The sequence below is a fragment of the Capricornis sumatraensis genome, chromosome 17, assembly GCF_032405125.1.
Source record: "Capricornis sumatraensis isolate serow.1 chromosome 17, serow.2, whole genome shotgun sequence".
NCBI lineage: Eukaryota > Metazoa > Chordata > Mammalia > Artiodactyla > Bovidae > Capricornis > Capricornis sumatraensis.
The window spans coordinates 24,604,890-24,617,789 of record NC_091085.1 but is presented as its reverse complement, the minus strand read 5'-3'; the positions used below and the strand labels follow the sequence as shown (position 1 = coordinate 24,617,789).

Here is a 12,900-nt window from a genome sequence, read left to right as displayed (position 1 = left end):
CATTTCACACCGTGTCTATGACCTTGAGCAGGACATTAGTTTACTCTTAAGCTTCTTTCTGTAGGTTGCTGGGAGGATCAAATATTATAAAGTGAGCAAAAGTGCTCTATACCAAAGTCGTATTAAGGTATTTTCTCAATTCTAAAATATTATTAAAAAATAAAATATTCTCTTACTGTAAAAAAATAAAATATTATAAAGTGGTCGGGCGCACTAATGGATTTTAAATAGGGGGAAGACATGAAGATGAACTATCCGTTAGAGTTACACTTAAAGAGCTTTCCGATTTGGAAAATTAAAAATATGGCAAAGTCTGCTTTTAGAATTGAAAACCACCGTACTTTCTCTGCTATTATGTCCACACATGCCCTTGTCTTAAATTTGAAGGATTTCTCTCTCTGGTGCAGAGTTCAGTTTTACCGACCTCCTTCCTGACAGCTGTCAGAATTTTCCACAGATTTCTTGACCCAGATTTTCAGGGATCTGCTGAGACTTCAGAAGCTGCCTCTACGGGACAGGCTTTCACACGCTTAGCTTAGCTAATGTACTGTCATTGGCTTTTGCTCTTCCCGGACCCGCCTACAACGATCTCAACTCTGATTGGATACCCCTGTCCTTTTGTTATGGCAAAAGGTGGATCCTGAGGCTTTGGGATAGGACGATTGGGGAGTCGGGAATCTAATGCGCAGGCGTGTTTTCTTGAGTGGTGATTGGCTGGCAACAGGGCCGGCAGGGGCGGGACTCCTGTCTCGGCGCACGCTCTGTGGGCGGATAGGGCGTGGCTGCCAGTGCCAGTTGGTCCAAGTGTCCAGGCCTGAGGCGTCCTACGGAACCCTCCCCCTGCCGGCGCCTCAGAAGGCAGGTGAGGGTAGTCGTGGACCTCGAAGGGCCCGGCCTCGGGCGGCTGGAATTGCGGCCTCGATACTGCTGACAGCCTGGAGGGCGGGGTGGGCTGGACTCTGGCCGGCGCATCAGGGACCCGGCAAGAGCGCCTGGGCATTTGGTGGGCGGTTGAGGCCTGGCTCCCCGGAGAACTCCTGCGCAACCTCTCTTTCTCATCCTCTCAATACTGGGCCCACAGGTTCCTTTGTGGAGGGTCGCCGGCGGTCGTTCGCGGGGACTTCCTGTCGCCTTGTCCCCTCCGCTCCGGAGTCTAAGGACTCTGTCCAGCCCTGAAATGGGACTGTGTTCGGGTGGGATGGGACCTGGCACGCCTGGACCTGCTGAGAACTCGGAGATGGGGGGAGAGGACGCCCAGGCGGGGAGGGAGGCAAGTGAGCGGTAAAACCAGGATTGGCGGCATCTTTTCAGGCTCTGAAAGACGCTCTCGGGTTAGTTTCTCAATGAGCATCTCTCAAAGTCCTGATAGACACATCTAGGGGAATTAGGATTGGAGAAGAAACAAGAGACATCCCTGAAAGACAGGGTTTTGTTGTTTAATGTATCGATTCTGGTACTATGACGTAATAACATTAAGGACAGATGCTATGTTTCCAACGCTGAATCTGTACCTGAGAATCCAAAGCTATGCTTTTATATTCTGTGCCTGTACGCATTCATTGATTAAAGCCAGTGTAGCTAGCCACTCTGGGGATCCGTTTATGAGCAAATCCTTGTTTGGGCACTCAATCCCTTTTGCAGAATTTTAAACTGGATTTATTTAACCAGAACAAGTCAGAATTTGAAGGTACCTGAAAAAACTTTGTTGAAAGTCGATGCCACTTGAAGGGTATGGAACTTACATTTAGGTTTTTAGATAGCAGAAATAGCAAGAAAATTTGACATCAAGGGTTGTAAAATGTTTTGCAAATTTAGATTAAGGTCATGTTAAAGTGCCTTCTGTTGTGTAATGCAGGGATTTTATAGTTAGATCTGAGTTCAATTTCTTGATACAGACTTTGGCTGTGAAATCTAAGACAAAACACATAGCCTTTCTGAGATTGTGTCCACATTTATAAATTGCCATGTCCTATTGATTTGATGAACTAATAATATGTCTAAAACATTTAGTATATAAAACAGTTATTTTAGTAGTCTTACTAGTTCATTAATAAATGGATCATAGATGATGAAAATCAGTGTTAGATGTAGAAAAGTGACTGGTTGTGGATATCAGAGAAAAGTCTCCAAAGCTCAGGTCTCAGATGTGAGCATACCAGTGGTGATGTGGGAAATACTAGACTGGGATGTTGACTATATGTAGTCTTGGCTCTGTGTAACTACTACTATGATCTTGGGTAAGCTATTATCGTCTTGGCCCTGGCTTATTTGTGAAAATGAGATTTAGATTTTAGATTTTTTTTTCTAAAATTCTTCTTGTGACTTGTATTAGAGCTAAAGGCAGAGACAATACATTTCAGTTCAGTCGCTCAGCTGCGTCAGACTCTTTGTGACCCCATGGACTGCAGCATGCCAGGCCTCCCTGTCCCATCACCAGCTCCCAGAGCTTGCTCAAACTCATGTCCATCAAGTCGTTGATGCCATCCAACTATCTCATCCTCTATTGCCCCCTTCTCCTCCTGCCTTCAATCTTTCTCAACATCAGGGTCTTTTCAAATGAGTCAGCTTTTCTCATTAAGTAGCCAAGTATTGGAGTTTCAGCGTCAGCGTCAGTCCTTCCAGTGAACATTCAGGACTGATTTCCTTTAAGATGGACTGGTTGGATCTCCTTGCAGTCCAAGGGACTCTCAAGAGTCTTCTCCAACACCACAGTTCAAAAGCATCAATTCTTTGGCGCTCAGCTTTATAGTCCAACTCTCACATCCATACATGACCACTGGACAAACCATAACCTTGACTAGACGGACCTTTGTTGGCAAAGTAATGTCTCTGCTTTTAATAGCTGTCTAGGTTTTTCATAACTTTTCTTCCAAGAAGCAAGCGTCTTTTAATTTCATGGCTGCAGTCACCAACTGCAATGGTTTTTGGAGCCAAAATAAAGTCTGTCACTGTTTCCACTGTTTCCCCATCTATTTGCCATGAAATGATGGGACTGGATGCCATGGTCTTAGTTTTCTGAATGTTGAGTTTTAAGCCAACTTTTTCAGTCTCCTCTTTCACTTTCATTCAGAGGCTCTTTAGTTCTTTACTTTCTGTCATAAGAGTGGTGTCATCTGCATATCTGAGGTTATTGATATTTCTTCTGGCAATCTTGATTCCAGCTTGCGCTTCATCCAGCCCAGCATTTCTCATGATGTACTCTGCATATAAGTTAAATAAGCAGGGTGACAATATACAGCCTTGACGTACTCCTTTCCCGATTTGGAACCAGTCTGTTGTTCTATGTCCAGTGCTATTGCTTCCTGACCTGCATACAGATTTCTCAAGAGGCAGGTCAGGTGGTCTGGTATTCCCATCTCTTAAAGAATTTCTCAGAGTTTGTTGTGGTCCACACAGTTAAAGGCTTTGGCATAGTCAATAGAGCAGATTTAGATGTTTTTCTGGAACTGTCTTTCTTTTTCGATGATCCAGCAGATATTGGCAATTTGATCTCTGGTTCCTCTGCCTTTTCTAAATCCAGCTTGACCATCTGGAAGTTCATGGTTCACGTACTGTTGAAGCCTGGCTTGGAGAATTTTGAGCATTACTTTACTAGCATGTGAGATGAGTGCAATTATGCAATAGTTTGAATATTCTTTGGCATTATTCTTTTGGGATTGGGATGAAAACTGACCTTTTCCAGTCCTGTGGCCACTGCTGAGTTTTCCAAATTTGCTGACATATTCAGTGCAGCACTTTCACAGCATCATCTTTTAGGATTTGAAATAGCTCAACTGGAATTCCATCACCTCCACTAGCTTTGTTCATAGTGATGCTTCCTAAGGCCCACTTGACTTAACATTCCAGGATGTCTGGCTCTAGGTGATTGATCATATTATCGTGATTATCTGGGTCATGAAGATCTTTTTTTGTATAGTTCTTCTGTGTATTCTTGCCACCTCTTCTTAATATCTTCTGCTTCTGTTAGGTCCCTACCATTTCTGTCCTTTATTGTGTCCATCTTTGCATGAAATGTTCCCTTAGTATCTCTAATTTTCTTAAAGAGATCTCTAGACTTTCCCATTCTATTGTTTTCCTCTATTTCTTTGCATTGATGGCTGAGGAAGGCTTTTTTATTTCTCCTTGCTGTTCTTGGAACTCTGCATTCAAATGGATATATCTTTCCTTTTCTTCTTTGCATTTCACTTGTCTTCTATTCACAGCCATTTGTAAGGCTTCCTCAGACAACCATTTTGCATTCCTTTTCCTTGGGGATGGTCTTGCTCCCTGCCTCCTGTACAATATCATGAACCTCCGTCCATAGTTCGTCAGGCACTCTATCAGATCTAATCCCTGGAATCTATTTGTCACTTCTACTGTATAATCGTAAGGGATTTGATTTAGGTCATACCTGAATGGTCTTGGAGAAGGAAATGGCAATCCACTCCAGCACTCTTGCCTGGAAAATCCCATGGATGGAGGAGCCTGATTGGCTACAGTCCATGGGGTTGCTAACCTTTTTCTCTTTATCTTTTTAATGGCCTTAAGTGTTCTTTGGAAGCTTCCCTGGTGGCTCAGATGGTGAGGCGTCTGCCTGCAATGCGAGGGGCCTGGGTTCGATTCCTGGGTTGGGAGGATCCCCTGGAGAAGGAAATGGCAATCCACTCCAGCACTCTTGCCTGGAAAACCCCATGGATAGAGAAGAGAAGCTTGATGGGCTACAGTCCATGGGGTCGCAAAGAGTTGGACACGACTGAGCAACTTCACTTCACTAAATGGTCTAGTGGTTTTCCATACTTTCTTCAGTTTAAGTCTGAATTTGGCAATAAGGAGTTCATCATCTGAGCCACAGTCAGCTCCCAGTCTTGTTTTTGCTGAGTGTATAGAACTTCTCCATCTTTGGCTGCAAAGAATATAATCAATCTGATTTCAGTATTGACCATCTGGTGATGTCCCATGTGTAGAGTCTTCTCTTGTGTTGTTGGAAGAGGGTGTTTGCTATGACCAGTACGTGCTCTTGGCAAAACTCTGTTGGCCTTTGCCTTGTTTCATTCTGTCCTCCAAAGCCAAATTTGCCTGGTACTCCAGGTATTTCTTGACTTCCTACCTTGGCATTCCAGTCCACTCTGATGAAGAGGACAGTAGCTAACATTATTGAGTATTGTGCAGTCACATTATATATTGGGCTCCCCAGGTGGCTCCATATATAATCTGACTGCAACAACACCCACATTAAATATATCAACTCATGAAATTCTCACAACAAAACTGTGAGGTACATACTGTTTTTAACCTCATTTTACAGATGAAGAACCTAAGACTGAGATGTTTAGCTAAGGTTCCAGATCTTATAAATAGGAGAGGTGGGATTTGAATCCAAATACGGGCTTCCCTGGTGGCTCATAGGTTAAATCGTCTGCCTCCAATGTGGGACATCCGGGTTCGATCCCTGGGTCGGGAAGATCCCCTGGAGAAGGAAATGGTAACCCACCCCAGTATTCTTGCCTGGAGAATCCCATGGACGGAGAAGCCTGGTAGGCTACAGTCCACGGGGTCGCAAAGAGTCGGACACGACTGAGCAACTTCACTATCACTATAATCTAAATCCAGTGGGGACTTAGAGGACAGAAGGAGAAGAGGGCGTTAGAGGATGAGATGGCTGGATGGCATCACCAATGCAATGGCCATGAATTTGGGCACACTTGGGAAGATGGTGAGGAACAGGGAGGCCTGGCGTGCTGCAGTCCATGGGGTCGCCAAGAGCCTGTAACACTACTGGGTGACTGAACAACAGCAACTGTCTAAATCCATGCTCTTAATCACTGTGCTAAACTGCCTCTTTAGCTTACCAGGTGGCACTAGTGGTAAAGAACCCATGTGCCAATGCAGAAGGCACAAGAGATGTGTGTTTGATCCATGGGTCAGATCCCCTGGAGGAGGGCGTGGCAACCCACTCCCATATTCTTGCCTGGAGAATCCTGTGGACAGATAGGGTTGCACAGAGTCAGACATGACTGAAGGGACTTAGCATTCACGCAAATTGCTTCTTATGGAGAGGATGTTATGGTCCTGTTGGCCGTGCCAGTAAAGAAAGTAGAGGTGTATTTGGTAAGATGATAGCCTTTGGTCACAGCTGACTGTGTGGGTATGGAAAATGGGCCTATACTAATACTTGCCACGTTTCTAGATCCTCGTTCCCTCCATACTTCTGCTCCCTGGACTTAATTATCAAAATAATTCTAGATCTCTTCTACTGACCAAGGTTAGGTAAAGACAGGCACCAAATTTTACTGTGACTTTTGAAAAAGTTTTATGAGATCTGACCTCAGCTTAGGTCACAATTGCGGAATCCCAGACAATTGTATCCATTGTGGAGAGCTGAGGTACATTTTGGATGAACAGACCAGTCTTAGCACCTCATGTTTATTTCAGTGTTCCCACATGTGAGATACTTTGGTGTGGAGTCTCTCTTTTCATGTCAGATTTGGATTTATGTGTACGAGCAGGAGTTGAAAATTAACTCTTTTAAGAGCACACTTGATATAGATGATTGATTTGATGGTAACTATAGACTGAGAAAAAGAATTTTATGGTTGAAAAAGTCAATCTTGTGTTGAGAGCATATTAGAACATACTACTGTGCTAATTTAGGCATTGCAAAGTTTGAGGATTGGTCCTGTTTTGAAGGAAGTAAAATCCATGGCTGAAATACTTTGCTATGAAGAGCTCAACAAATCTTTTGATCCCATATATACAATAAATCTGTTTATTACTCTAAATTTCCTGAAAGACTTAGAATATGTCCTAGTAGTATTTTGAGATCCATCTATTTGATCACATCACAGTAAGAAAAATGGGCTTACTTGTCTTTTTGTTGTCGTCATGTAGAGACTGCTGGTAGTGCTCTGGTCTACTTTATTGAAGGGCAATGCCATTTTGCACAGGGATGCTACGTACAGTTGGACAGATTTTGCACTGTTCAGCCCTCAGGGCAGCCTTACATGGACTGTGGTGTGAGTAGTGTTCTCTCAGGTTACGTGATACGTCCTGTAGCACTGTCCTCGTGCCCTAATTTTGTGCTCTCCTTCCTCCCCAATCTTGATGTGCTTTTCTGAGAATAATTTTTCCTTTAATAAATCCCCTCCACCCTATTTTACTGCCTTATTAAATTTTTTCAGACAAAGTAAAGCTGTTGATGAGCCATGCGTAGAGTTTTCGATTGTTTGGGTTATATGTGGCCAGAATTTCAGAAACGGGCTTCTTTTCCTTACCTACTACATTAATCAGTCTGAAACACTTTGCTTTTATGGAAGACTTTTTGGTTTTAGTATTAGATGAAAACAGAGGCAAAGAAGTATATCCCATCCCTATACTAGATGTGACTGTAAAATCGAGTGCATTGATTTTGTGTTTATCTGTTGCTTTGACTTGTATATCATCTCTTCTCAGCTGTCATGAAAATCCTATTTCAGGTGTATTTTTAAAAAGACTGAATATTAGCTATTTGGAGCACTTAATATACAGGTTTCTCCCTACTCTCTGAAAGGAGACCGTTCCCACCTCTTAGAAGCTGAAATGGCATAAAGTGATGAAGCAGTTGTCTTAGGACACAGCTTGCTAACAGATGCACAAAATAAAAAGGACAGATGCTCACAGACATAGTTTAGATGCTCACAGACACAGTTCAGAGCTATGGCAGCTTGATGCTGAGGTGCTGAGTGTAGTTCTCAGGGCAGGAGCTTGGTGGTATCACTCACGGCTCACAGTGAGCGCTGTTCCTAACACCCTGTTGCTAAACACACACTGAAGGCGTTTTTTGCTTTTTGCCTTTTTTCATGAAAGCGAAAACCCTCGCAGATTTTTTTTGTTTAGCAAAACCAGGTCCTAATGTAGGTCTTTTATACAAGTGCACTGGCATTAAGTAAAACTTAAAAAAAAACCCTGAGGATACCTGTATTATATAACAGGGGAAATAGCCGAGTTGATGGCTGTTGTTGCTGAGTAGTCCCAAAGTCACTTACTTTTGCTTTTGACTGTTACCTCTGTCGTCCCTCCCAGACAAATACTTGAAGTGGTATGAAAGTGCTCTTCTTCTCTTGGGCAAGGGCTAAATAAAGTTTTCACTGCTAACACTCTTCCTCTTCAATTAAGAAGACACTTTGATTAAATGGAGAGGAGTAATTTGTATGGTCTTCAAATACTATAAAGGATTGAATAACTTACAGAATTTTTGAGAAAAATTTTTGTGATCAGTCTGTTTGGATATATGTATCAGCAGACGTGCGCATGTATACACACATTTTTATTCAGTTGACCCTTCAACAAGGAGATCAGGGGTGCTGACCCTCTGCACAATTGAAAATCCACATACAACTTTATAGTCAACCCTTCATATATCCAATTCCACATCTGCAGATTGAATCAACTGCAGGTCGAGTAGTTCTGTAATAGTGTTTATTGAAAAAAATCTGAGTGTAAGTGGACCTGCATGGTTTAAAACCTTGTTGAAGGGTCATCTGTGTGTGTGTGTGTGTGTGTGTGTGCGCATCTATACCCATCTACATGTCTCACCTAAAACCTTCTCTGAAGTACAAAGAACCAGAGAATTAAAACCATGTGTAAAAGATGTGCGGGAGAACAGCCCTAATGCTGGCTAAGTGGGAAGACTTGGGGTAGTTTTATCAAACGTTATTTTTATTCCATTTGTATTTAGTTAATTCTTTAATAATACTATGTGTAAAGGAGATTTAATATCTGTTTTGGACTGAGTGATATCTATGTTTCTTTTTCTTATTGCAGACCATTCATCAAGAATTTTGTATCCAAGGCACAGAAGTTTGTTACCGAAGATGATGAATGCTGACATGGATGGTATGTTCTTTGTTTTCCTTTTTATATGTTTTGTGGCAGACACATTGCTTTGTTAAGAACTGGAAAGAGCAGAGAAGCAGTATTTAGAAGGAAGGCTTGGATCTTGGCCACTTGTACTTATTTATAATCCTGTCTAGTTCTAGAAAGAATTTAAGGCAGCTTCCATTCTTTAGGGCTTCCCTGGTGGCTCAGAGGATAAAGCGTCTGCCTGCAATGCAGGAGACCCGGGTTCAATCCCTGGGTTGGGAAGATCCCCTGGAGAAGGAAATGGCAACCCACTCCAGTATTCTTGCCTGGAGAATCCCATGGACAGAGGAGCCTGGTGGGTTACAGTCCACGGGGTCGCAAAGAGTCGGACATGACTGAGCGACTTCACTTTCACTTTCTTTCCATTCTTTAACTGTGAGATGTTGGTAAAGCACTTTACCTTCACTTTGGTGGTGTCATCCGTGATGTAGGATCCATCTTTTATTTTACAGGGCTTTTGTATAAAGTCAAGGAAGACAATAAATGTAAAACATTTTGCAGATCTTTTATGTGTATACTAAACAAATGGTAGTTAATAATAGTAAACCTGAACCTTTTCATTACAGCAGTTGATGCTGAAAATCAGGTGGAACTGGAGGAAAAAACACGACTTATTAATCAAGTGTTGGAACTCCAACACACACTTGAAGGTTAGTTTGCATTTTGTAGTTTTCTTGACTAACATCCAGGTATTGAAATTGTAAGCATTTATGCTGCTAAATTTTGTTACTGTGCCCAGTTTTAAAATGTATAAACTTCAAAGTTTACTTCAATGGTTTGTTTCTCCTGCCTATAACTTTGACTGGTGATTTTTAAAACACAGTTCTGTCTCAATAAGGAAGTCAAATAGTGTTCTTGTGCTTCCTTCTTTAAGGTCTAACATAATAGGAGCACCCCTTTTAAGTCCCTGCTTGGTATTATTAAGTCCACTTTAATAAAGTTTAAATGAAAGCAAAAACAGTGTATTAGCCTCAGAGATTATAAGGGAACTTACCCGAGTCTTTTCATTTTCTAAATGTCTTCTATAAAGTCAGTTGCACCACCAAAGTATCTTTTTGTTTTGGATGAATTTACGAGGTGGTGGTTTTTTAAAATCAGGCTGAGCAGATCATGTCACTCCAGTGGCTTCCCTTCTCACAGGTAATGAAAACCAAGTCCCTTTCTGGAAGTCTCTTACTTCCCTTTTACCTCAGAGTCCTGTCACACTCTTTGACTCAATCATCCTACCTCAGACACTCCAGCCTCCTTGCTTCTCCTCAGGGTCTTAGCAGTTGCTGTTTCCCTGTGTTTGTCTCAACCCTTAGTTATTTGCATATCTGTGTGACTTGTTCCCTCACTTCCTTTAGGTCTCTGGTGCAATTTCCTTAATCAGAACAGCTGTCCTTGGCTACACTGTATAGAAGAACTACTTCCCTTTGCTTCCTATGATCCTTATCCTTCTTGCTTTTTCTCCTGAGCCCCCTAAATGCATCTGTGCTCACATGCACACTACAGTGTCCGCTCTGTAAGGGCAGGGGCCTTTTTTGTTACTATCATCACTAGAAAAGTGCTTGTCTACTAGAAGGCGCTGAGTAACTTAGCTGCTGAGTGACTGAACAGACGTAGTATCTCTTCATCGTCAAGGCCTGCTCTTTTGAATTTCTTGCTAATGCAAAAATACAAAATGATGAATTGCTTGGAAACTGACGACCTATATCCAGTATGTAAATTTAGTTATGTTCACCTACTACATTTTCTTAAACACTTCTAGTAAAGAATTACGGTTTTGTGATGCTAAGATATGAACCAAACTTCACATTTTAAAAACAATATTTTTAAAAAATAACCATTTTAAGAATTAACTACTTACCAAAAATGCTGTTTGCAAAGTATAACATTTAACCTAATGTGATATCTCTTTTTAGGAATTTTGGCTCTTGATTTGTACTCAGCTTACTTTGTTTACATAACTTCTAGACTGAATTTAAAAACAGAAAACTCAAGGACTGTGGTATTTAAGAGTAAATCTTCATAAGCATTATGTAATATGGAGTCATTGTCATCACTTTATTGATAATGCACTTTTTAATTTTTGATATAGATCTGTCTGCAAGAGTAGATGCAGTTAAGGAAGAAAATCTGAAGCTAAAATCAGAAAACCAAGTTCTCGGACAATATATAGAAAACCTCATGTCAGCTTCTAGTGTTTTTCAAACAACTGACACAAAAAGCAAAAGAAAATAAGGGATTGATATCTCTTATGTCTTATGGAATTGCTGCTGATCTTTTTTTTTCTTTAAAACTTGGATAGATTCCAAAAGTTACAGTACTTTTGTTTGTGGCTTCACTGAGTATTTATGAAGATAATGTCAGATCTAGGCAAAAATAAGAGCATAACAGGAGACTTCCATGAGTTTGTGTATTATGTTAGTCTATGAAAATGTGCAAATGTAGAGACTTTATAATTAGAAATGCATATATTTATGAAACTTGAAAATGAATGTTTTATCAAATTTGTTTTGATTTATAGGGTTAGCATTGTCTTATATTATAGGCATAGAGATACAAGCAAATAACTACCGTGTTGTGAAAAAGTAACCAAAATCATGTACCGAATGCACAGCTTTATGTACCCTGTCTACCATCGTGTGCCTCTTTTCCATTTGCTATCTTCCTGTTTTTCCTTCCCCTAAGGAAAAAATTGGTTACACGTTTGTGAAAAGTAATTTCAGTAGCTAATCATCTAGGAGAGTAGCCTGAACTCTAACTGTTGAAACTTAACCAAAATAAGTTACTTTCTCAGTTAGGGCTTATTTATTATGTTTAGTAGTAAGGATAGTAGGTTTCTCTTACATTAATTGAAAATGGAGGCTATAAAAATGAAGGTTTTTCTTTGAATTATGGTATGGGGAAGATTTGTTATTAAAAACTTCCTTTGCACAAAATAACCCACTTGGTATCTGAAAAGATGAGTTCTGGTTGTGTGTGTGTTTCAAATAGAAAATTTTGAGGAAAAATAGAAATAGGGTGGGAAAAGCACTTCGTAAGTACCTGTAACCAACTCCAAATGTTTCTACTCCAGAGTTATGTTCTCTCTGGCACAGATTGGATTTTGGAAGGAATATTTTAAAAAATGGATTAAGTTTGGCTAACTTTATGTAAACCACACCTGGAAGAGAATAGAGTTTGGTCTCAGGTTTATTTGTTGTACCAGCAGATCAACTTTGCAAAGTCCATTAAGAGTGGATTAGTATCAGAGTCATGAATAAGATGAGAGAGTTTTACATGTAAACTAATTGATGCTTTCTCAGTATTTTATCTACTTCTCCCAGAAGTTTCTGCAAACCCAACTACTGGTTTGCAGAATTTTAGTCATTTAACCGTTTTTTAAAATTTAGTAGGTTCCATTTGGTAAGGAAATCAGTAGTTGTTAATTAAAATGTTAAATAGGAAAATAAATCCACTAATATAGTTTATAGTTATTAAATTTAGGCTAATCATGGAATAATCTTATGTTTGTGTTGGTGTAAGATTTGATGACTTTAGCTGTATGAATATATAATAGTCATACTGCAAACATTTTTGCATCTTTGTGACCAAATTTTCAAACATTTAAAATTGTGTTGCAGTTACGCTTTGCTGTTTAATAAAAAGCTATTTCAAAAACTGCGTGTGTTTTGATATAGTTGCCTAAGTAACTGGGATATATATAGTGGTGTGGTGTGGTATATTCAGGGTTGTTCCAAGTCACAGGATTACTTAAGTATCAGTTACTGGATGTTTAAGGGAATACTGTATTTTAAAAATGATATTATACATTAAAAAAGAAAAGCAAAGAATTCAAAGAGAAGGATCCAAGATTGCCAGGAGAAAGGTGGTTGTCATTTTTTAGGTTAGGTTAGGTTAACCTCTTTTAACAAGAAACACAGTGATTAAATACATGGAAGTTTTCTCTTCCAGCTAATGGTTCTGAGGTGAGCATTATAAACTAGAAGGCTTTATGAGCTGGGGATTTCTCTGCCATTTTCAGCCATGGCTTCCAAG

General features: G+C 40.4%; 1 protein-coding gene across 3 annotated transcripts; it reads left to right on the top strand.

The window, feature by feature from the left end:
* The first annotated feature begins 681 nt into the window (after positions 1 to 681).
* Positions 682 to 12,472, top strand: SCOC (short coiled-coil protein). 3 transcript variants are annotated; one of them, XM_068989908.1, is made up of 4 exons: positions 682 to 862; positions 8,779 to 8,850; positions 9,447 to 9,527; positions 10,958 to 12,472. In XM_068989908.1, the coding sequence occupies exons 1-4, from the start codon at positions 682 to 684 to the stop codon at positions 11,098 to 11,100; spliced, it is 477 nt and encodes a 158-aa protein (XP_068846009.1). In that variant the 3' UTR covers positions 11,101 to 12,472. The 3 variants fall into 3 exon arrangements, with proteins under 3 accessions (XP_068846009.1, XP_068846008.1, XP_068846010.1); XM_068989907.1 differs by having other exon boundaries at positions 9,444 to 9,527; XM_068989909.1 differs by lacking the exons at positions 682 to 862; positions 9,447 to 9,527 and having other exon boundaries at positions 8,829 to 8,850.
* Positions 12,473 to 12,900: the final 428 nt, after the last annotated feature.